This window comes from Bos indicus, chromosome 5 (genome assembly GCF_029378745.1).
Source record: "Bos indicus isolate NIAB-ARS_2022 breed Sahiwal x Tharparkar chromosome 5, NIAB-ARS_B.indTharparkar_mat_pri_1.0, whole genome shotgun sequence".
NCBI classification, from domain to species: domain Eukaryota; kingdom Metazoa; phylum Chordata; class Mammalia; order Artiodactyla; family Bovidae; genus Bos; species Bos indicus.
Window position 1 is genome coordinate 102520299 of NC_091764.1, and position 25895 is coordinate 102546193.

Below are 25895 nucleotides of genomic sequence, written 5' to 3' on the forward strand. Positions count from 1 at the left end.
CACAGCATTGCTATTAGGTAAGCATTGTTGGATTTCCCCAGTGGCTCAGTGGTAAGGAATCTGCTAGAAATGCAGTAGATGCAGGTTTGACCCCTGGGTCAGGAAGATCCCCTGGAGAAGGAAATAGCAACCCACTCCAGTATTCTTGCCTGGGAAATCTCATGGATAGAAGAGCCTGGAAGGCTACAGTCCATGAAGTGGAAAAGAGTTGTCCATCTGTTTGTGACCCGTGGACTGTAGCTTGAGAGGCTTCTCTATCCATGGGATTTCCCAGGCAAGAATACTGGAGTAGGGTTGCCATTTCCTCCTCCAGGGGATCTTCACAACCCAGGGAGGGAACCCACGTCTCATGTCTCCTGCATTGAAGGGGATTCTTTACCACTAGCATCACCGGGGTTAATACTGTATCTTATATTAGAAAGTTGGTGACAAAGTACACCTTAGAAGTTCTCATAACAAGAAAAAAGTAAGGGCTTCCTTAGTGGTCCAGTGGTTAAGAATCCACCTTGCAATGCAGGGGACACTGGTTTGATCTCTGGCCCAAGAAGATCCCACATGCCACAGGGCAACTAAGACTGTGTGCCACAATTACTAAGCCTGTGCTCTGGAGCCCTCAGACCAGAACTACTGAGCCTGTGTGCACCAACTACTGAAGCCCTCGTGCCCTGGAGCCAGTGCTGCACTACAAAAGAAACCTGAACAGCACAACTAGAGAAAGACTGTGTGCAGCAAGGAAGACACAGCACAGTCAAAAATAAACATTGAAAAGCTGGTAGCTATACTATCCTTAGGCTAGTCAACATTTTCCAGTATGTACAAATACATAAACATTATGTTGTACACCTGCAACTAATATTAATACTGTTATGTGAATTATATGTCAACTGCAAATTTTTAAAAATAGTGTTGGAACATGTGGATTAAAGTTCCATCTTAACTTCTGAGTTAAATTCACCCATTCCAGTTCATTTTAGTTCACTGATTCCTAAAATGTTGATGTTCACTCTTGCCATCTCCTGTTTGACCATTTCCAATTTGCCCTGATTCATGGACCTAACATTCCAGGTTCCTATGCAATATTGCTCTTTACAGCATTGAACTTTACTTCCATCTCCCATCACATCACAACTGGGTGTTGTTTTCTTTTGGCTCTGTCTCTTCATTCTTTCTGGAGTTATTTCTTCACACTTCTCCAGTAGCATATTGGCCACCTACAAACCTGGGGAGTTCATCTTTCAGTGTCATACCTTTTTGCCTTTTCATACTGTTCATGGGGTTCACAAGGCAAGAATACTGAAGTGGTTTGCCATTCCCTTCTCCAGTGGACCATGTTTTGTCAGAACTCTCCAACCATGACCTGTCAATCTTGGGTGGCCCTACCCGGCATAGCTCATAATTTCATAGAGCTAGACAAGGCTCTGGTTCATGTGATTGGTTTGGTTAGTTTTCTTTGATTGTAGTTTTCATCCTGTCTGCCCTCTGATGGATAGGGATAAGAGGCTTGTGGAAGCTTCCTGATGGGAGAGACTGACTGAGGGGGAAACTGGGTCTTGTTCTGATGGGTGGGGCCATGTTCAGTAAATCTTTCATCCAATTTGCTGTTGATGGGTGGGGCTGTTTCCTTCCTGTTGCTTCACCTGAGGCCAAACTATGGTGGAGGTAATGAAGATAATGGTGACCTGCTTCAAAAGGTCCCTGCACTCACTGCTGCACTCAGTGCCTCTGACCTTGAAGTAGGCCATCACTGACCCATGCCTCTGCTGAAGACTCCTGGACACTCATGGGCATGTCTGAATCAGTCTCTTGTGGGGTCACTGCTCCTTTCTCCTGGGTCCTGGTGTACACAGGTTTTGTTTGTCCCTTCTAAGAGTCTGTTTCTCCAGCCTGTGTAATTTCTGGTGGTTCTATGGTAGGGTAATGGTGACCTTCTCCAAGAGGGCTTATGCCATACCCAGGTCTGCTGCACCCAGAGCCACTGCAGCAGGGCACTGCTGACCTGCACCTCCACAGGAGACACTCAGACACAGTTTTGGCTCAGTCCCAGTAGGGAAAATGACTAGACAATTCAGGTATGATCTAAATCAAATCCCTTATGATTATAAAGTAGAAGTGACAAACAGATTCAAGGGATTAGATCTGATAGACGGAGTTCTTCAGAGAACTATGGGTGGAAGTTTGTGACATTGTACAGAAGGTAATGATCAAGACCATCCCCAAGAAAAAGGAATGCAAAAAAGCAAAATGACTGTCTGAGGAGGCCTTACAAATAGCTGTGAAAAGAAGAGAAACAAAAAGCAAAGGAGAAAAGGAAAGATATACCTATTTGAATGAAGAGTTCCAAAGAATAGCAAGGAGAGATAAGAAAGTCTTCCTCAGTGATCAGTGCAAAGAAATAGAGGAAAACAATATAATGGGAAGGACTAGAGATTTCTTCAAGAAAATTAGAGACACTAAGGGAATATTTCATGCAAAGATGAGCACAATAAAGACAGAAATGGTATGGAACTAACAGTCAGTCACTTTAGTCACTCAGTCCTGTACAACTCTTTGCGGCCCAAAATTGCAGCATGCCAGGCCTCCCTGTCCATCACCAACTCCCGGAGTCCACCCAAACCCATGTCCATTGAGTAGGGGAAGCCATCCAACCATCCCATCCTCTATCATCCCCTTATCCTCCTGCCCTCAATCTTTCAGCATCAGGGTCTTTTCAAATGAGTCAGCTCTTCATATTAGGTGGCCAAAGTATTGGAGTTACAGCTTCAACATCAGTCCTACCAGTGAACACCCAGGACTGATCTCCTTTAGGATAGACTGGTTGGATCTCCTTGCAGTCCAAGGGACTCCCAAGAGTCTTCTCCAACACCACAGTTCAAAAACATCAATTCTTCAGTGCTCAGCTTTCTTTATAGTCCAACTCCCACATCCATACATGATCACTGGAAAAACCATAGCCTTGACTAGACGGACCTTTGTTGACAAAGTAATGTCTCTGCTTTTTAATATGCTGTCTAAGTTATTCATAACTTTCCTTCCAAGGAGCAAGTGTCTTTTAATTTCATGGCTGCAGTCACCATCTGCAGTGACTTTGGAGCCCAGAAAAATAAAGTCAGCCACTGTTTCCACTGTTTCCCCATCTATTTCACATGAAGTGATGGGACCGGATGCCATGATCTTCGTTTTTTGAATGTTGAGCTTCAAGCCAACTTTTTCACTCTCCTCTTTCACTTTCATCAAGAGGCTTTTTAGTTCCTCTTCACTTTCTGCCATAAGGGCAGTGCCATCTGCATATCTGAGGTTATTGATATTTCTCCTGGCAGTCTTGATTCCAGCTTGTGCTTCTTCCAGCCTGGCATTTCTCATGATGCACTCTGCATATAAGTTAAATAAGCGGGATGACAATATACAGCCTTGACCTACTCCTTTCTCTATTTGGAACCAGTCTGTTGTTCCATGTCCAGTTCTAACTGTTGCTTCTTGACCTGCATGCAGATTTCTCAGGAGGCAGGTTAGGTGGTCTGGTATTCCCATCTCTTTCAGAATTTTCCACAGTTTATTGTGATCCACACAGTCAAAGGCTTTGGCATAGTCAATAAAGCAGAAATAGATGTTTTCCTGGAACTCTCTTGCTTTTTCAATGATCCAGCGGATGTTGGCAATTTGATCTCTTGTTCCCCTGCCTTTTCTAAATCCAGCTGGAACATCTGGAAGTTCACAGTTCATGTATTGCAGAAGCCTGGCTTGGAGAATTTTAAGCATTACTTTACCAGTGTGTGAGACAAGTGTAATTGTGTGGTAGTTTGAGCATTCTTTGGCATTGCCTTTCTTTGGGATTGGAAGGAAAACTGACCTTTTCCAGTACTGTGGCCACTGCTGAGTTTTCCAAATTTGCTGACATATTGAGTGCAGCACTTTAACAACATCATCTTTTAGGATTTGACATAGCTCAACCAGAATTCCATCACCTTCACTAGCTTTGTTCATAGTGATGCTTCCTAAGGCCCACTTGACTTCACATTCTAAGATGTCTGGCTAAGGTGAGTGATCACACCATGGTGATTATCTGGGTCATGAAGATCTTTTTTGTACAGTTCTTCTGTGTATTCTTGCCACCTCTTCTTAATATCTTCTGCTTCTGTTAGGTCCCTACCATTTCTGTCCTTTATTGAGCCCATCTTTGCATGAAATGTTCCCTTGGTATCTCTAATTTTCTTGAAGAGATCTCTAGTCTTTCCCATTCTGTTGTTTTCCTCTATTTCTTTGCATTGATCACTGAGGAAGGCTTTCTTATCTCTCCTTGCTATTATTTGGAACTCTGCAATCAAATGGGTATATCTTTTCTTTTCTTATTTGCTTTTCACTTCTGTTCTTTTCACAGCTTTTGTAAGGCCTCCCCAGACAGCCATTTTGATTTTTTGCATTTCTTTTTCTTGGGGATGGTCTTGATTTCTGTCTCCTGTACAATGTCACAAACCTCCATCCATAGTTCATCAGGCACTCTGTCTTTCACATCTGGTCCCTTAAATCTATTTCTTACTTCAACTGTATAGTTATAAGGGATTTGATTTAGATCATACCTGAATGGTCTAGTGGTTTTCTCCACTTTCTTCAATTTCAGTCTGAATTTGGCAATAAGGAGTTCATGATCTGAGCCACAGTCAGCTCCTGGTCTTGTTTTTGCTGACAGTACAGAGCTTCTCCATCTTTGGCTGCAAAGAATATTATCAATCTGATTTCAGTGTCGACCATCTGCCAAGAGAAAGCACTGGACCTGACAGAAGCAGAAGATATTAAGAAGAGGTGACAAGAATACACAGAAGAACTATATGAAAAAGACATTCATGACCCAGAAAACCACAATGGTGTGATCACTCACCTAGAACCAGACATCCTGGAATCCAAAGTGGCCCTTAGGAAGCATCACTATGAAAAAAGCTAGTGGAGGTGATGAAATTCCACTTGAGCTATTTCAAATCCTGAAAGATGATGCTGTGAAAGTGCTTCACTCAATATGCCAGCAAATTTGGAAAACTCAGCAGTGGCCACAGGACTGGAAAAGATCAGTCAACATTCCAATCCCAAAGAAAGGCAATGCCAAAAAATGTTCAAACTACAATTGCACTCATCTCACACCCTAGCAAAGTAATGCACAAATTTTTTCAATCCGGGCTTGAACAGTACATGAATCGTGAACTTCCAGATGTTCAAGCTGGATTTATAAAAGGCAGAGGAACCAGAGATCAAACTTTCAACATCCATTGGATCATCAAAAAAGCACGAGAGTTCCAGAAAAACATCTGTTTCTGTTTTATTGACTATGCCAAAGCCTTTGACTGTGTGTATCACAACAAATTGTGGAAAATTCTTAAAGAGATGGGAATACCATACCACCTGACCTGCCTCCTGAGAAATCTATATGCAGGTGAAGAAGCAACAGTTAGAATTGGACATGGAACAGACTGGTTCCAAATAGGGAAAGGAGTACATCAAGGCTGTATATTGTCACCCTGCTTATTTAACTTATATGCAGAATACATAATGTGAAATGCCAGGCAGGAAGAAACACAAGCTGGAATCAAGATTGTGAGGAAAATATCAATAACTTCAGATACACAGATGACATGACCCTTATGGCAGAAAGCAAAGACGAACTAAAGAGCCTCTTGAAAGTGAAAGAAGAGAGTGAAAAAGTGGCAGAAAGCAAAGACGAACTAAAGAGCCTCTTGAAAGTGAAAGAAGAGAGTGAAAAAGTGGCAGAAAGCAAAGACGAACTAAAGAGCCTCTTGAAAGTGAAAGAAGAGAGTGAAAAAGTTGGCTTAAAACTCAGCATTCAGAAAACTAGGATCATGGCATCTGGTCCCATCACTTCATGGCAAATAGATAGGGAAACAATGGAAACAGTGGCTGACTTTATTTTGGGAGGCTCCAAAATCACTGCAGATGGTGACTGCAGCCATGAAGCTAAAAGATGCTTGCTCCTTGGAAGAAAAGCTATGACCAACCTAGACAGCATATTAAAAAGCAGAGACATTACTTTACCAACAAAAGTCCATTCAGTCAAAGCTATGGTTTTCCCAGTATTCACATATGGATGTGAGAGTTGGAATGTAAGAAAGCTGAGTACTGAAGAATTGATGCTTTTGAACTGTGCTGTTGGAGAAGACTCTTGAGAGTCGCTTGAATAGCAAGAAGATCCAAACTGTCCATCCTAAAGGAAATGAGTTCTGAATATTCATTGGAAGGAATGATGCTGAAGCTGAAAATCAAATACTTTGGCTACCTGATGTGAAGAACTGATTCATTAGAAAAAACCCTGATGCTGGGAAAGATTGAAGGCTGGAAGAGAAGGGGATGACAGAGGATGAGATGACTGGATGGCATCTCTGACACGATGGACATGAGTTTGAGTAGGCTCCGGAAGTTGGTGATGGACAGGGAAGCCTGGCAAGCTTCAGTCCAATGAGTTGCAAGGAGTTGGACACCATTGAGTGACTTAACTCTACTGGTCTTAGCTTCATTTTGTGGACCCATGATAAATTAATTACTTAAATATGAAAAAATAAAATCTCACTATTATCATTCTATGGGTTTAAGACAGACACAGAAACATACAGTAATTCACCTGCACATGAGATGTAGGCTTCCTCCTTTGGAGAGCATGAAGTATAATTCCAATGGTCAGAAGGACACTGCCAGAGAGAAGTATCTGTGTTCCGACACCGGATTCCATCTACCCACCGGGGTCTAGAACCTTCTCTAAGAGCAACAGAAGAGTTGAGACTTCCACTGTCCCCACAGCCAAGCTGACTGCAGATGATGGACACAGTGATGTCTTCCATGGGGCTTCGGCAGACACTGCCCCAGGTCCCGTTGTAGAAAACTTCCAGCCACCCAGCACACTGCTGATCCTCGCTCACCATTCTGAGGGCCAGGAACTCTAAGATCGAAAGGGAGGAATCAGGACTGGTGAAAACTTCACTCAGTGCTCTTGGTTTTCCTCTCTCCCAGAAATAGTGGCCATTCATCCCTGAACCAGCTGAGGAGATACCCAAAGACTGAAAGTTGTCTCCCTTTTATCTGACTTTGTCTATTTGTGTACATATTTTTAAACATTTCTACTACCATGATGTAGTGAATATGAACAGAGAAGAAGAGCAACCTGGGCACCTGTAGGGAGGGGAGCTGAATTCTGCTTCCTGACAAAACCTCTAAGACAGTTTGAAAGGGATGTGATATGATATTGGGGAGGTGGCAAAATAATGAACCCTCAGATGTCTCATCCAAATCCCTGGAACCATGAATATGTTACTTTATATGTTACTCACAAAAGGGATCTCACAGATGTGATTAAGGTTAAGAATCTTGGGATGGTGAGATTAATTAATTCAGAACTGGAATATTGTGGATTAACTATGTAAACCTAGTCTAATCACATTCTTGTTGGGTTGGCCAGAAAGTTCCTTTGGTTTTTAAGTAAAAATAAAAGGCATTTTTCATGTTCACCAAGAACTTTATTGAACAGCATATTCATCATTTTGTTCCACTACCCTCTGCCATTTTCAGGCAACTTCATAATTCCCTCTTCCCAAAACTTTTATCTTTCCAAGCAAAGAACTATTCCAAGTGTGTTTTATAGTCTTCCAGGGAATTTAAATTTTTTCCATTAAGAGAATTTTGTAAAGATCTAAATGAATGGAAAGCTGAAACTGCAATGTCTGGTAAATACAGCTGATGAATCAGAACTAGCCAAACTGTGGCAGTTTTTCTCTGGCCTACAAAGATGTATGTGATCTTGTATTATCCTGATGGAAGATTATGCATTTTTGTTGGATTAATTCTGAATGTTTTTCATTAAGTGCTGCTTTCAGTTGGTCTAATGGGGAATAGTACTTGTTAGAATTATATTTCGGTTTTCTGGAAGGTAGTCTCTTAATAGAGGACTCCTTTCCAATACCACCACATACACAACATCACCTTCTTTGGAAGAAGACTGGCCTTTGGTGTGGTTGGTGGTGGTTCATTTTACTTGTGCCACAATCTCTTCCATTCCACATTATTGTGCAGTATCCACTTTTCATCACCCATCACAATTTGTTTTAAAAGCAAAACGTTTTCATTATGTTTAAGTAGGGAATCTCATGTATAAATACTGCCATGAAGGTTTTTTTTTTTTTTCACTTATGTGAAACTCAAACATCAAAGCAATTAATATAACCAAGCTGGTACAAATGACTTTCAATGCTTGATTTGGATATTTTGAGTATGTTGTCTATCTCTTGCATGGTTTAACATTGATTGTCTTCAAGTAATATCTCAATTAGATTGCTATCAACTTCAACTGGTCTACCCTACTGTGCAGTACTGTTCAGTGAGAAATCTCCAACACAAAACTTCATAAATCACTTTTGATGAATGTGATCAGTCACCACACTTCCATACACTATACAAATTTGTTTTGCATTTCAGTTGTGTTTCTAACCTTTCTTGAAATAATAAAGCATGATATGCTGAAAATGTTGCTATTTTCCCTTCTGTTTTCAATATTAAAACGGCTACTCAAAAATTCACCAATTTTGATTTTTTTTAAAAGATGCATGTTGATATGATAGCTGCCACAAAACAATCTAACAAAATTGTTTCAAACGAAGTGAAAGACAACTAAGTGTTACTAGACCATCTTACAGGAAAAAAAGAAGGAACCTTTTGGCCAAACCAATAGAAGCACTCTTTCTTGGCTCTAACTCCAGGGAGGTGTGACTCTGGATAATGGTTAGAGATGTGCAGCATTGCTGGTCTGATGATGGATGAAGAGGGGCTATGAGCCAAGGAATGCAAATTGTTTGAAAAGAAACTTGATATAAAAAATGGGATTCTTCACCAAAGCCTCAGAAGTGATGTGGCCCTGCTGAAATCTTAATTCCAAGAGGGAGATCCTGTTGAACATCGACCCTACAGAACTCTAAGGCAATAAATATATGTTGTTTTAAACCACTGTGTGGTAATTTATTACAGAAGCAAACAGAAACTAGTACCATGGACTTAAGATTTTCTTCCCACATGTAAGGCAAGGTGAATCCTACTTTCAACTGGAAATTCTAAGAAATGGCTCTGCCAGGAAACTCTGCTGAGAAGAAAGGACTAGAAGGTCCTCTGCTACAGGAGGACATGAAAGCACCTAGTCTTTACGTCTGCTGGAAAGACCGGATCCATGGGAGGAAGCTATCTTCTCTGGTCCTTTCAGCATCTCTCCCTCAGGGCTCAGACCCCCATCCTCCAGGGCCCCACCCCTCCCCCAGCCTGTGGACAGTGTGGAGTGCGAACCTGAGCAGATAACCCCTGCGTCCTGCTTGTGTCTGCAGTCGTGCCGCCCCCAGCCCTGGGAAGGGCACTTCCACACGTGAGACTCATTTCCTGTGCAGTTCAAGTTGTTCAGCCAGATGGGTCCTGATCCCACCCCAAAGTGAGCAGATCCCATGGCATTGAGGGCTTCTCCACAGCCCAGCTGCCTGCACACCACGCGGGCATCGTCCAGGTCCCAGCCGTCATCACAGATCGTGCCCCAGGAACCCTGGTCCAGGATCTCCACTCTCCCAGCGCAGGGACCTCCCCCATCCACCAGGCGGAGCTGTCTGCTATCTGAGGAGAGAGAAATGGGACATTGGGGCGTTGACGGCGGCGGGGGCGGGGAAAAGATCTTCTATTCTGTGGGACTCTCACCTGAGCAGTAGGGGACACTCTCTTTTGAGGCTACAGAGCCCACTGGTTCAGACATGGAGTCGTTGCACTGGGGCAGCACCTGGGTCTGGTTTCCTGTAGAAACAGCAATGATCAGAGGGTTGGTGGATTGAAGAACAGGAAATTGAATTAAGCTAAATAATGACCTAGTGATGAAGTCAAATAAACAATGTAACAGTAAGGTTATCATAATCTTAGGGCTCACCTTCTCTAGGGAGGGTTCTGCTTCTGACAGTGCCACAATTGGTTTCAGCCAACCATTGCACTAAGAATAAGTTAAATAAGCTCTTTTGTCTCTAAATCTATCCATAAACAGGAAAGTAAAATAAAATCTTTCCCAAAGGGATTCTAACACTTTTTCATCTACAATGTCTGTTACTAAAAACAATACACATATAAAAGAAATCTCATAGAAAACCAGGAAGAAACAGACATTAGAAAGAATTTCCCAAGTTATTTGGCTACTAGAGTTATCTGATGGAGAATTTAAATAGCCTCCTAGAATTAACTGACAAAAGAAATTGACAAAATAACAACAGATAAAAATTCTAGAGCTGAAAAACTTAACAGCCGCTATTAAGAAATAAAGGGTAAGAGTTTCAACACATTAGCTTGGCATAAGGTAGAAACAGTAAACAGAAGATCAGAGGACAAATAGTCTTCTATTTAAAGATGCGTGGGTCTCTAAATAAGAGATCATGTAATAAGTGTCCTGGTTGTTGTTGCTGTTGTTTAGTCACTCAGTCATGTCTGATACTTTTAAGGATCATATGGACTGTAGTCTACCAGGATCCTCTGTCCATGGGAATTCTCAGGCAAGAATATTGCAGTGGGTTTCCATTTCTTTCTCCAGGGAATCTTCAAGACCCAGGGGTGGAACTTGTGTTTCCTGACTTAGCGGGTGGGTTCTTTACCACTGAGCCACCAGGGAAGCGTGTCCTGGTTATATTGCTATATAATAAATTTTCCCATATAACTTAGCCACTTAAGCAAAAAAATATATACTTCATTTTGCTTAAGACTTCCTGGGTAAATAATTTGGGAAAGATCCCACTTGGCAGTTCTGTCTTAGAGACTTTCGTGTAGTTGCACTTAGATGTTATCTGGAGCTGGAGTTGTCTGATGACTTGACTGAAGTGTGATTACATAAGGAAATCCCTTGAAGCATTTTAGGGATAAAGAGACATCATGTTTGCAGCTTAATTCAGAAAGATTTTACATATTCATGGAGAAATGTGGTGGTGGGGGGGGGGACAGAGAATGAAAGACAGAAACAGAGATAGAGAGAGATGTCAATTGCGGGGAGAGAATAAAGCAGAATACTAACATTGGGAAATCCAACTAAAGGTCTTCCAGATTCTTATATTATTCTTACACCTTTTCTGTAAGTCTTAAATTACATTAAAATTTAAAAAAAGGAAAAGTAAAAACAAGTCAGAGATAAATCATTCCTAGGACACTTCCACTAAAAGTAATACTTATAACATCAAAAACATAAAATGCCTAGGAGAAAAACCTAGCAGAAAATGAGCAAAACCTCTGAGAGAAGTTGGAGACCTAACTGAATGGAGGGATATGTGTGTGTGTGTGTGTGTGTGTGTGTGTGTGTGTGTATATATATATATAGCCAATGAATTGGAAGATTCAGCATCATCAATCACCTCAAATTTCTGTGTAGATTAACTCTAATCTCAAACAAAATACATTTATGCTTTTTTTTTTAATGAAAAATGACAAGCTGAGGGATGTCTCTCCTGGTCCAGTGTCTGAGAATCAACCATGCAATGCAGAGGACTCAGGTTCAATCCTTGGTGTAAGAACTAAGATCCCACATGCCACAGAGAATCTCAGCAAGAGCCTCACAACTGGGCAGTCCATGTGTCATAACAGAAGATCCCACAAGATATAATGAGGATCCATACACTTCAACTAATGCCCAACACCGTCAAATAAATTCATATGTTTTTTAAATGAAAATCTGATTTCAAAATTGGAATAAAATACAAAAGAACAAGAATGACCATCACAGTTGACCAAAAAGCAACAAAAGTAGAAGAGTTAATAATATAAAGAAACTCTTATACATTAAAATTATCCAGACTTACTATAAAGTTACTATAATTCAGAAAATGGAGTATTGGTGCAAGGATAGAGAAATGATACAATGGAATAGAATAGAGAGTCTTTAAAAAGACTCAGACATATGCTCTTCTTATGACAAAGGTGGCACTGCAATGGGGAAAACTCTTTTCAGAAAAAGATTCTGAGTCAGTTCGATGTCACATGAAACTTGATCTTAACTTACATAGATATCAGTTGCAAAAGGGATGCACAATTCTGTGCAAGAGAAAAATAATTAAACTTCTATGAGATACTCTTGGAGAATGTTTTTATGGTCTTGGAGTAAACAAAGTTCTTTTAAAAGGATTTAAGAAGCATTAAATGTAAAGGGAGAAGTTAGTAAGCAGTAATTTCTTAAAATTAAGAGATTGGCTCATCAAAGGACACCATACCATAAAGAAAGTGAAAATGAAAGACCATAAGTTAAACACACAAGATAAATAACATGTTTGCACCCAAAGTCATTGTCATAGTAAGTTGTAGCATCATTTTTGTAGTAGTCAAGAATAGGAAACAACTCAAATCTCTACTATCTATTGTGGAATGGATCAATTCATGGTCATGTGATCACTCAAAGACATACTCTACAGTAATAAAAATTAATAAAATGCTTCTATAAGCAACATTATGAATGAATCTCAAATATAATGGTGATGCAATGTTATACACAAAAGAAAACATACTGCATAATTTTATACACAGTTCAAAAAACAATAAAACACTTTATGGTAGTAAAAGTTAGGAAGGCAGTTTTAGCTGGAGAGGAGGGAGACACAGTCATGGGGAATGAACAGTGACTGTGATGCTGGGAATGTTCTCTTTGCTGATCTGGGTACATGACTGAAGTCTACACTTACTGCTTTTACATTATTTTCTATGATTATATTTAAATAATAGTGTTATTTAAAAATACATTATTTCCCCTTACCACTTCTTGCCCTGAGTTGGAAAATGAATGAACAATGAGAAGAACCATATTTCACCATGAAATATCTGACTTTTGATGCCAGTTTCCTGTCACTCTGCTCCACAGGACATTTCACTCCAGGAGCATCCTGAGTACAGGTACCCCTTCACCCTCTCTTACCTGAGCAGATCACAGAGGCCGTGTTTTCATGGGAACAGTCAGGCCCACCCAGGACAGTCACAGGACAACTCCACAGGAAGGACTCCATCCCAGAACAGTGAAATCGGACTGTTGAGATCTGATCACTTCCTTCCACAAAATGTGGTCCTCTAGGGGTGGAGATGGCGACTCCACAGTTGAGCTGACGACAGACAACATTGGCATTGGCCAGACTCCAGTGGGAGGCACAGAGTGCTCTCCATCGTCCAGAAATATTCATCTCCACCTGCCCCTCACACTGAGAGGAACTGTTTGTCATGAGTCGGACTTCTGTGTACATTGGTAGAAGAAGACAGGGTTTCAACAGTCTTATTTTCTCACCTGAACAAGGTAAGTGGAGAGGTTATAAACCTGACCTTCATCTTACCTGAACAGACAATCTGAACAGCTCCACTGTGGTGACAAATGCCCCCTGGACAGGGCACTCTGGGGCAGGACCAGAGCTCAGTCTCCTCCCCTTTACACCTGAACTCTTCAGCCCAGACCCGGCCACCTGACTCTCTGAAGGGCACGTGTCCCAGGACAGACAAAACCTTGCCACATCTCAGCTCTGCACAGATGACCTGGGCAGTGGGGAATGTAAAGTTCCCATCAGACACTGGGGTCCAGTCTTTTCCAGAATGAACTTCTACTCTCCCTGAGCAGGGTCCATCTCCTTCAGCTAGACGCATAAATCCTAAGAGAAACAAAGGGAACCAGTGAATGAAGTTCTTGATCCTGACTTGACAAATGGAAACAACACACACAGGCAATGATGTGAATGCTTTTCTTTTCCAGGAGTGGGGTATGGAGAGAGAATTTGAGAGTTGGTGTCAGAATTGCCTTTTCATGAACAAGATTCTGAAGAGAAATTCAGAAGAATTTGCAGGGTCAGTTTGGGATAACTGTATCCCAACAATGTATACTCTGAGAATGGTTAGAAATATGAATTCCTTATCTACAGGCCTGGGAACTACGGAGCCCAAGACCTATCATCAGAAATGGCTGAATACCAGGAACATGTAATTTATCATTGGTTGGAGAAGTGAATTTTACATTTAGGAGCCCAGGACTACAGAGCCCAAGGAAATTGCATAATGTGTTGGCACTCAAATGTGAATGTAGACATATGAAAAACAGAACCACCCCAGAAAGACAAGGACTATGACAGAGTAGAGATCTGTCATCTAGACAAAGTCAGAAAATTTTCCTGAGACTTGTGAGGCTATTATTTTGAATAGCTTTCTTTCCCAGGAGCTAGTCCTCAAGTGACTTAGGTAAGGAAAATCATGAAGCAGAATCTAAGAAAGCATGCCAACCTGTAGGGAGGTTGCCTGAGAGAAGAAATATAGACATTATAAATAATCAACATTTATGGTTTTTATATTTTTCTGATAATTGTTAATGGCAAAAATTCCAAGAATTTCTTGGTAATTTCAGTGAGAAAGAACATGAGTTAAGAAAGCTCGGAGAGTCATAGAAGAGGGGGTGTGGTCCTAACCATCTCTCTTGAAACCCCAGGATTTGTCAATGACCTTGGGAGAGAGTGAGTTCTGATTGGAAGTTTCAGGACTGTGAGTTTGCCAAACAGTTCCTATTACAGGTATTTCTTCGAACACAGGAATCGCAGAAAATGCTTAGGAGTGATATTTAACTAATTTTAATCCTATTATTGTGCTTTTTCTGTATCCATATTTGACATCAAGATGATAGAAAAGGAGATTCCCCTGCTCTCATTCTCCCACAGAAACAGGGTGCCCCCAGCAACATGCCTGCCAACTTCAGACAGAACTGTGGACCCAGAATCAGCTCCATAATGTTGCTCCAGCCCTGCACCACAATGGTCCTGGGCAGTCCTGTCTGCCCAGACATCCAGAAGGAGGCACAACCTGTTGGAAACTCTGGTAATAGGAGGGCCAACTGAAGACCTGAGTACGGATTATGAAGCAGCCCTCTGACTTATCCAGACCCACTCTACCACAGTAGGGAGGCAATCCTGACCATGCAGGAACCCAGAGAAAACCACATCCATCCATGCCTTTGCTACATACCCACTGACCATAGACCCCAAAGCAGCTCCAGGAGCAGCAACATAACCTAACTCCAGCTTTGCTAGTCCATGATTCCAGAGGCAGTGCTATCAGTTCAAGGACAAGGCAGTAAATATTTACTTGTGGAAACCAGTCTGTAAAGTCTGGAGGAAGTGTCTGCTCCTTCAAATGCACAGTCACCAGTGCAAGCCTATCCAGATGATGAAAAATCTAGCAAACATGACACCACCAGAGGAAACTAATAAAGCCCTCAAACTGATCCTAAAGAAAGAGATCTATGAACTGCTTGATAAAAAATTCAAATTCATTGTTTTGAAGCTCAGTGACCTACAAAAGAATGCAGAGAGACAAGTAAATACAATCAGGAAAGCTATACATGAACAAAATGAGAAGCTTCATAAAGAACTAGAAAACATAAATAAAAGAACCAAAAAATTCTGTAGCTCAAGGATTCAATAATTGAATTACAAATCCAAAGGAAAGCATCAAGGAAACTCTATAATGGAAATCAAAGAATAAGTAAGCTTGAAGACATTCCATTTGAAATTATCAAGTTAGAAAGTCAAAAAGAAAAAAACAGTGAACAGAATACATAGCACATATGGGATACCACAAGCAATATATATATTTGAGAATCCCAGTAGGAAAAAAGAAATAAAGGAGCAGAAAGCTTATTCAAAGAAATAATAACTGAGAAATTCCCAAATCTAGGGAGGGAAATGGACATCTTGATTCATGAAGCCTGAGTTCCCAAATAGGTGGAAACCAAAGAGGTCCACACCAAGACATGTTATGATTAAATTACCAAACTTTAAGATAAAGAGAAATTTTTGAAAACAGGAAAAAAAAGTGACTTGTCACCAAGAAAAACCCTTTAAAACTAGAAATCTTGAAGTCCAGGAGAGCAGCATGATACATCAAAAGTACCACAAGAAAAAAACCTTGCCAACTCAATCATCAAAGCTTTACATGGATAAACTGTCCTTTAAAAATGGGGGTATTAGATATATATATATACACATACATACACAAAAGGGCTTCCCAGGTTTCTCAGAGGTAAAGAATCAGCCTGCCAATGCAGGAGACGCAGGTTCAAACCCAACCACCACCACCACCAAAACAATAATGTATGTATATTATATAATATGTGTGTATATGCTATATAACATATACATGTTATATATACATTTGTGTGTGTGTTAGTTGTTCAGTCATGTCCAACTCTTTGTGACTCCAAGGACTGTAGCCCACCAGGTTCTTCTGTCCATGGAATTCTCTAGGCAAGAATACTAGAGTGGGTAGACAATCCTTTCTCCAGGGGATCCTCCCAACCCAGGGATCAAACCTGGGTATCCTGCACTGTAGGAAGATTTTTTACCATTTGAGCCACCAGGCTCAAATGACATATATATATATATATATATATATATATATATATATATATATATAAACGACAAGCAAAATCTGAGGGATTTCATCATCACTACATTACCAAAGTGCTAAAAGGATTCTTCAAGTTTCAGTGAATAAACAAAACAATGATACAAAAGTATCTTCACATATGAAACTGTAAATCTTACTGGTAAATCTAAAGAGAAATATAGAATATTGTAATATTGTAATAGTGCCACATAACTTGCTTTTAACATTAGTATATAAATATAAATCAAAAGACCATCATAAGAGTAACTATAATTACAGAAAGCTGCTGTTGGAAACACGATATAGAAAGAAGTAAAATCTAATATCAATCACTTAAAATGTAGGGGAGAAATAAAATGCAGTTTTTGCATGCTATTGAAATTAAGTTGTTTTCATAACAGTACTTAAGTTTGCTATAGACTGTTACAGCTAGAAAATGTTTTATACAAGTTCCATGGTAACTACAATAAAAAGTATAGTACATACACACACACACACAAAAAAAATGTTTTATACAAGCTCCATGGTAACTACAATAAAAATTATAGTACATACACACACACATACACACACACAAAGTATAGTACATACAAACACAAAAAGAGAAATTAATCAAAGCATACCACTATAAGAAATCATCAAGCCACAAATACAACACAGAAGAAAGAAGGAGCAAGAAACTATAAAACAGACAGAAAACAATTAATCAAATGGCAAGTAAGTCCTTATCTTTCAATATGATTATAAATGTGTATGTACTACACTTTCAAATGAAAAGATATAGATTATCTGAATGGATTAAAAACAAGATCCAACTACATACTGTGTATAAGAGACTCACTTTAGATTTCATGACTCAGGTAGGCTGAAAGTGAACAGGTGGAGAAAGAGATGCCATGCAAATCATAACCTAAAGAGATCAAAGTCAGGCAAAAGAGACTTTAAGTAAAAAACTGTCACAAGAGACAGTTCAACTGGAAGATATAACAACTACACAATATATACACCCAACATTATAGCATTTCAATATACAGGACAGCATGGACAGCTCTCAAGGGAGAAGTAGAAGCAATACTTTAACAGTAGAAAACTTCCATATCGCACTCTCTATAATTAACAGATCATTCAAACAGAAAATCAATATGCATTCTTCTCAAGCACACATGGAATATTTTCCAGGGTAAATGACATGTTAGGCTACAAACAAGGCTTAACAAATTCAAGAAAATTTGAATAATTCCAAGTATCTTTTCTGACCACAATGGAATGAAACTAAAAGTCAATAATGGTAAGGAAACAAAAAGTCATGAATAGATTGAAAGTAAACAATATACATATTTTAGACTGTATTTCAGAATTGTACTTTCTATGTCTATAATGAATGCCATTGGACTTTTGAGAAGGGTTACATAAAACCTGTAGATCACTTTGAGTAGTGTAGACATTTTAACAATATAGATTCTTCCAACCCATGAACACAGGATGCTTTTTCATTTATCTATATCTTCATCAATTTTTTTCATATATATTTTATAATCTTGAAAGAAGGTGGCATGCTGCAAAAAGAGAGGGAGAAGAGAATAAGAAAGAAGCAGAAATCAAGTAAGGCCTAATTTGCAGAATTCTGAGTTTCAAAAGCCTCAATCTGTACAAAATACACAAGTATTTAGGGAAAATAGTTGTTAAATTAGTAACTAGAATATTTCATTGCACTCTGCTCCTCCTATATGTCACCTAACTGTTCGATCCTTTCTCATTTCTCCCACGTCAGACAAGAAAACACAATTTTAAAACATATGGATGGATGGCAAATAAAATGGAAAAAGGAAAGCAACTGCTGTAGAAGCAGAGTGTAATTTGGGTATGTGGCAAGCAAAAGTGGGATAACAAGAAGTTTTGAAGTTAAAGTGGAGAGACCAAAATAAAAATTTATCACTTTGCCATCCAAGGAACATATTTTTAAGAGAATGCAATGTAACTCAATAAAAAACATTGTTTAATTCATCAAGTCAAATTCCCTGCTATTTGACTGTATTTATATTAGTGTCTGTATTCTGATTATTTATTGCTAGAATTCTTTCTGTTAAAGGACATCCTAGCAGTGCCCAACATCCAATCAAAAAGGTACAAGGCTTTCTAAAAAAGAAAAGTGTAACTCATAGCAAAATTTTAAAAGAGCAATCACTAAAAACAGATTCCAGAATAACCAATTATTTAATTGACTGCTAATAAAAACATTAATGTAAATATGCTTAGCAAAAAAACTAAAAGAGAGAAAAAACTAGAAGATAGCCAAATGGAACTTCTAAAACTGAAAAATCAATATATGGAATGAAAAATTGTCTGGATTAGCATAAAAAGAGGTTAGATGTGGCAGAACAAAAAAGGGGGTGGGGAAATTAAACACCTATCAATAGAGACTATCCAAACTGAAGCAGAGAGGAAAAAGAGGCAGAAAACGAACCATGGATGGGAAGTGGCACTTGGGACAAGAGTAAACCATGTAAAAATATGTATATTTGGAGACTCAGAATAAGGGATGAGTAGAAAACTAGTTGTAAATAATGGATGGAATTTTTTCCAAATTTAATGAAAGATATAAACCAAGCCAAAAAGCTAAACAAACTCTAAAAGATAAAAATAAGGAAAAGTACCTCAGACACCTGATAATATAATTATGGAAAACCAATGATAAACCAAAAAAAAAAAAAGCCATGAAACATTGACATGTTATGTAAAGGAGGACAACAATAAGTATTACTGGCTATTTATTAGAGGCAATGCTAGCCATGCTGCTAAGTTGTTTCAGTCATGTCCAACTCTGTGCGACCCCATAGATGGCAGCCCACCAGGCTCCCCCATCCCTGGGATTCTCCAGGCAAGAGCACTGGAGTGGGTTGCCATTTTCTTCACCAATGCATGAAAGTGAAAAGTGAAAGTGAAGGCGCTCAGTCGTGTCTGACTCTTCACGACCCCATGGACTACAGCCCACCAGGCTCCTCCGTCCATGGGATTTTCCAGGCAAGAGTACTGGAGTGGGGTGCCAGTGCTTTCTCCAATGCTAGCCATAGGCCAATGTAAAAATATCTTCAGTGTGGTGAAAATTTCTAAACTAGAACACAGTCACTGGTGAAAATATTTTTAAAAATTATTAAAAGTTAAAATATTTCATATAAAAACGATGATAGAATTTGAGACCACCAAACCATCACTACACACACAAAAAAATGTTCCAGTAAGGTATTCAAGCTACAGGAAAGTGATAACATGTGAAAATTTGGGTCTACCCAAAGCTATAAAGACTGCCCTAAATGATAATTCTGTGAGTAAATACAAAAACTATTGCACATTTTTGAGATAATAGAATATTTAAGATAAAAATAGCAGCAACGTTTTATAAGATTTATTAATTTGTTTTATTATTTGTTAAGTGACAAACTGTCATTTTAAGGGCTTCCATGAAAACTCAGTTGGTAAAGAATCTGCCTGCAATGCAGAAGAAGCCAGTTCAATTCCTGGGTCAGGAAGATCTGCTGGAGAAGGGATAGGCTACCCACTCCAGTATTCTTGGGCTTCCCTGGTGGTTCAGCTGGTAAAGAATCCACCTGCTATGTGGGAGACCTGGGATCAATCCCTGGGTTGGTAAGATCCCCTGGGGAAGGGAAAGGCTACCCACTCCAGTATTCTGACCTGGAGAATTCCGTGGACTGTTTAGTTGATGGGGTCACAAAGAGTCGGACACGACTGAATGACTTTCACTTTCAGTTTTCCCTTATCATTTTAAGGTAAAATATGAAAGATGGAAGACTATAATGACTTAGGCTCACCTCCTCTCACAAAAGCACAAAAATCACAACTAACTTTTGAACAACCATCAACAAAAAAAGAGTATAACCTATTAAAAATAATATTCTACATCCAAAGACAAAGAAGAAGCCACAATAAGATGGTAGGAGGGATTTATTTACAATATAATCAAACCTCATACCCACCAGGTAAATGATTAACAAACTGGAAAATAATTATATAATAGATTACCCACAGAATGTTTCTGAAACTCAGGTCAAGCTCCCCACCCTGGGGGTCTGGCATCAGGAAGAGGAGCCCCCAGAGCACTTGGCTTTCAAGGACAGGGCCCTTGATCATAGGAACTCCACAGGAACAAGGGAAGGGAAGTGAAGTGAAAGTCATTCAGTCATGTCCAACTTTTTGTGATCCCATGAACTGTAGCCTGCCAGTCTCCTCTGTCCATGAAACTCTCCAAGCCAGAATACTGGAGTGGTTAGCCTTTCCCTCCTCCAGGGGATATTCTTAACCCAGGGATTGAACCCAGGTCTCCTGCATTGCAGGCAGATTCTATACTGTCTGAGCTACCAGGAAAGCCCAAGAATACTGGAGTGGGTAGCCTATTCCTTCTCCAGTGGATCTTCCCAACCCAGGAATTGAACCAGGATCTCCTGCATTGTAGGCAGATTCTTTACCAGCTGAGCTCCCAGGGAAGCCCACTGGGGCCAAGGGGAAAAACCATGACTTCACAGAAGCCAAGGACAGACCTACCTGCTTGTCTTATAGAGTCTTCTGGGGAGGTGGGGGCAGCTGTGGCTCACTGCAGGGACAAGGACACTGGTGGCACAAGTACCAAGGAGTACTCATTGGCGTGAGCTCCCCTGGGGGCTGCCATTTTGACACCAAGACCTGGCCCCACCCAACAGCCTGCAGGCTCCAGTGATGGGATGCCTCAGATCAAACAACCCACAGGGCAGGAACACAGCCCTGCCCATTAGCAGATAGGCAGTCTAAAATCTTCCTGAGCCCACAACTGCCTCTATACACATCTTTTGGCATGGCTCTGCACACCAGAAGATCAAGAACTAGATTCTCCCACTAGTCAGCAGGCACCAAAACCTCCCACCAGGAAGCCTGCACAAGCCTCTAGATGAGTCTCACCCATCAGGGGGCAGACACCAAAAGGAAGAAGAATGACAATCCTCCAGCCTGTGGAAGAGAGACTATAAACACAGAAAGTTAGATAAAATGAGACAGCAGAGGAATATATTTTAGACAAAGGAACAAGATAAAATCCCAGGAGAACAACTAAGTGAAATGGACATAGGCAATCTGCCTGGGAAAAAATGCAGAGTAATGATAATAAAGGTGATTCAAGATTTTGGAAAAAGAATGGAGGCGTGGAATGAAATGATATAAGAAATGTTTAACCGAGAGCTAGAAGATATACAGAACAGAGTTGAAGAATGATACAGTAAAAGAAATGAAAAGTGTACTAGAAGGAATCAACAGCAGAATAAATGAGGCAGAAAAATAGATAAGTGAGCTAGAAGACAGAATGGTGAAAAGTCACTGTTGTGGGACAGAAAAAAGAATGAAAAGATGTGAGGATAGTGTAAGAAACTTCTGGGACAACATTAAATGCACAAACATTCACATTGTAGGGGTCCCAGAAGGAGAAGAGAGCTGAGAAATATCTGAAAAGATAATAGCTGAAAACTTCCCTAACATGGAAAGGGAAATAGTTACTGAAGTCCAGGAAGCACAGAGTCCTAAATGGGATAAACCCAAGAAGGAACATGTCAAGACTCACATTAATCAAATTGACAAAAGCTAAAGACAAAGAGAAACTATTAAAAGCAACAAGGGGAAAGCAACAAATAACTTAAAAGGAATTCTCATAAGTTTATCAGCTGATTTTTCAGCAGAAATTTTGCAGGCCACAAGGGAGTGGAATGATATAACTGATAACAGAGGGAAACCTACAATCAAGAATACTCTACCCAGCAATGCTCTTATTCAGATTCTATGGAGAAATCAAAAGCTTTACAGACAAGGAAAAGCTAAAAGAATTCAGCACCACTATACCAGCTTCCATGGAGAAGGCACTGGCAACCCACTCCAGTACTCTTTTTTTTTTTCTTTTTTCTTTTTTTTCCAGTACTCGTGCCTGGAAAATCCCATGGACGGAGGAGCCTGATAGGCTGCAGTCCATGGGGTTGCTAAGAGTTGCACATGACTGAGCGACTTCACTTTCCCCTTTCCCTTTCATGCATTGGAGAAGGAAATGGCAGCCCACTCCAGTGTTCTTGCCTGGAGAATCCCAGGGATGGGGAGCCTGGTGGGCTGCCATCTATGGGGTTGCACAGAGTCGGACATGACTGAAGTGACTTAGCAGCAGCAGCAGCAGCATACCAACTTCCAAGAGGTAAAGGAACTTTTCTAGGCAGAAAATTAAAAGGCCAGAGAAGAAAAAAGAAAAGTATGAATAAGAAAGCTTACCAGTAAAAGCAAACATACAATGAAGTTAGGAAAGCATTCACACACAAACATGATACTAAAACTAGCAATCGTGAGGAGAGTAAAAATGCAAGATACTGGAAACCCATTGGAAATTAAAAGATCAGAAACTTGCAATAGACTGCATATCAAAACCTCATGGTAACCACAAATCAAAAATCTACAATATATATTCACACAATAAAGAAAAAGGAATTCAAACACAGCATTAAAGATAGCCATCAAATCATGAGAAGAGAACCAAAGAGGAAGGGAAGAAAAAAAGACCTACCAAAAAAATACAAAGCAATTAACAGAGTGTCAGTGAGAACACACATTTCCATAATTACCTTAAATGTAAACTGATTCAATGCTCTAACCAAAAGACAGAGACTAGCTGGATGAAAATGAAAACAAGACATATATATATATATATGTATGTGTGTGTGTGTGTGTGTGTGTGTGTATTTGTCACTTGTCCATGGGTCCTCACACTCCATTTTTGGGGCACCACTGCTTGGATCAGGGTGTTCTACTGGCACCTCCCCCAAGTACCCACCTATTGATATTCTGTCTCTCTAGGATCTGTGAGTATAATAAACTCACACCTCTCCTTACCTGCACCTCTCCTATATCCCCTCTTAGAGCTGCACTTGTCTGACCATCCCATGAAAAAAATACAAAAAACTACGATGGTACTACTACTACATTAACCTAATTAATGTAGGTTCAACCAGGCAGTTGTACATGTATGAAACATTTGATCTCACCTCACTGCCTCCTGTGACACATCACTCAGACCAGAAGGGCACAGTGCACACTGGATCTGGAGCCTTTACTGTCCATTGCCAAGAAAGTCCTTCTGCTCCCTTGAACACCTAATGCTCTAGAAATAACTGTGTGACTGGAATCTTCACCCAAGTATGCACTAAAGTCTGTGATCCATATTCTTATAGTTAGGCTGGGAATGAGACTGAGGCTTTTCCTGCTGGAGATCCCCTCCCAGACCAGACAAGCCTTACCTGAGCAGACTACTCCAGCATCCTGATCATGGGAAAGGCCCTCAGGACGATAGTCTTTAACAGTAGGATAACTACACTCTGTGATATCTGACTCTGTCCCTTTGCAGTAAATAACATTAAACCAAATGGGGCCAACTGCTGGTCCAAAGTGAACTCTTTGGAGAGCATCAACAGCAGCTCCACAACCCAGCTGTCTACACACCACAGCTGCCTCTTCTAAGCCCCACTTGTAATTATTCACTGTGCCCCATTCTCCTTGGTGCTTCACTTCCACTCTCCCCTCACAGCGGTGACCTCCATCCTTCAGCCTCAGCTCCAGATCTGCAAGAGAGACACAGACACAGATGCAAGACAGATTTTAGTGCACCATGCAGTACTGTACTGTCAAGTAATAAAAAATGGACACTCTGATCTCTGAAAAAAATTCCCTGTGTACAGCATTTGTTGACTTCTGTGGTATATATATATATTTCCACCATGGCCAACTCTAAGCTCCCAATGTGCCATCACTGAACCTGGAGCAGGAAGAGAGGCAACAGGTGTTTCTCGTGAGCCTGTAGAACCAGCTCCAGGGACACCACCGAGGACAGGCCTCCAGAGACTCTGGATGCTGCCCTCCCTGTAGATGTGCCCAAGGCTACTAGGGCCCAGCTTTCCCATCTCAGTTACAGCTCATGGCCCAGGATCCAGGGAGGAATCCTCCCTCTCCTTCCCTGTCCATAGGGAGCATCTCATCCAGCTCAGGAACAGAGGCTGGGGTAACAGTGTGTATAGTGTTCTGATTTTTTCTGTTGCCTGGTATCCACATCCTTGTGTAATCCCCACACTTGAATGTACTTAGTAACATGCATGTAACAAATGGAATTTGGCAAAAGTGATGATATGTCACTTATGAGATTAGATTTCAGTTCAACAATCCACCAAAGTCTGAATGCTGCTAAGAACCAGGTAAGTACATGGGCGATATCCTCCCCTGGTTGAACGTTCAGATGACTGCATCCTTGTGAGACATCATGACTCCAAGGATCCAGGTAATCCATGTCAATTCTTGACCCACAGAAAGTGTGAGATACTAGGTGTTTGCTGACTTAAGCTGCCGAGTTCAGCAGTAATTGGTTGCACAACAACACATAACTAATGCAGGGCTTCCCTGCAGAGTCAGAAGGCAGGGGTGAACAAGCCGGGGGTTTATACGTGAGCCTTCACTGCTTCATCCAGGTGAGACTTCTTCCTGTGTGATCAGGCCTGCTGCCTGGTCCCACCTGGAACTGGGACCCAAACCACCTCTCTCTATCACATCAGGTCTCACCCAGTGTCCCAGGCTCCTGCCTGCCTGTCAGGAACTGAGAAATGAGTTCCCTGAGACCTTGATCAGCTCCGTTAGCTTTAAATTCAGGTCAGAAAATGAGAATTTTCTTACAATCTAACAAGACGTCATCCTTGGGGCACCCTTGACACCACTCAGATCTCTGTCCCTGCCCCCCAACGTGCTCTCACTCTGGAAACCAAAGTGGTGCGTCACAGAGGGAACATCTGGGGAAATGCTGAACTGGAGAAGATCCTGGTGTATAGTCAGATCAGGCAGGCAGCCACCCAAAAACCAGAGTCTTGCAGGTTAAAAAACAGAAATTATTTATCTTATCACAGTTCTGGAGGCTGGTAAGTCAAAGATCAACGTGCTGGCAAAGCTGTGTTCATTCTGAGACCTCTGCTCTTGGCTTGTAGTCATGGCTCCCTCACTGTGTGCTCCCCTGGCCTTTCCTCGGGACAGATGCACAGGGAGAGAGGGAGGAAGATCTGTCTCATCCTCTTTTTATAAAGTCACCTATTGGATTAGGGCCACATCCTTATGACCTTATTTAACCTTGATGTTAGTGGTTTAGTCGCCAGATCGTGTCCAACTCTTGTGACGGCATAGACTGTAGTCTGCCAGGTTCCTCTGTCCTTGGGATTTCCCAAGCAAGAATAATAGAGTAGGTTGCCATTTCCTTCTCCAGGGGATCTTCCTGACCCGGGGATCAAACTTGCCTCTCCTGCATTGGCAAGAGGATTCTTTACCACTGAGCCACCAGTGAAGCCTATTTAAGCTCAATTAATTCCTAAAGACCCTATCTCCAGTGCAGTCACACTAGGGGCTAGGATTCAACATATTAATTA

At 40.7% G+C, this 25895-nt stretch overlaps 1 protein-coding gene across 2 annotated transcripts in view; it reads right to left on the reverse strand.

Moving 5' to 3' along the window:
* The window catches only part of LOC109559714 (antigen WC1.1-like), a 52065-nt gene that overhangs the window by 21020 nt on the left and 5150 nt on the right, over nucleotides 1–25895 (reverse strand). For both annotated transcript variants that reach the window (XM_070788633.1, XM_070788632.1), the window contains exons 2-7: nucleotides 23739–24059; nucleotides 13347–13655; nucleotides 12941–13249; nucleotides 9715–9807; nucleotides 9319–9633; nucleotides 6620–6934 (exon numbers count right to left, since the gene is read on the reverse strand). In XM_070788633.1, coding sequence (XP_070644734.1) covers nucleotides 6620–6934; nucleotides 9319–9633; nucleotides 9715–9807; nucleotides 12941–13249; nucleotides 13347–13655; nucleotides 23739–24059 — 1662 coding nt within the window. The remainder of the gene's footprint in view (nucleotides 1–6619; nucleotides 6935–9318; nucleotides 9634–9714; nucleotides 9808–12940; nucleotides 13250–13346; nucleotides 13656–23738; nucleotides 24060–25895) is intronic.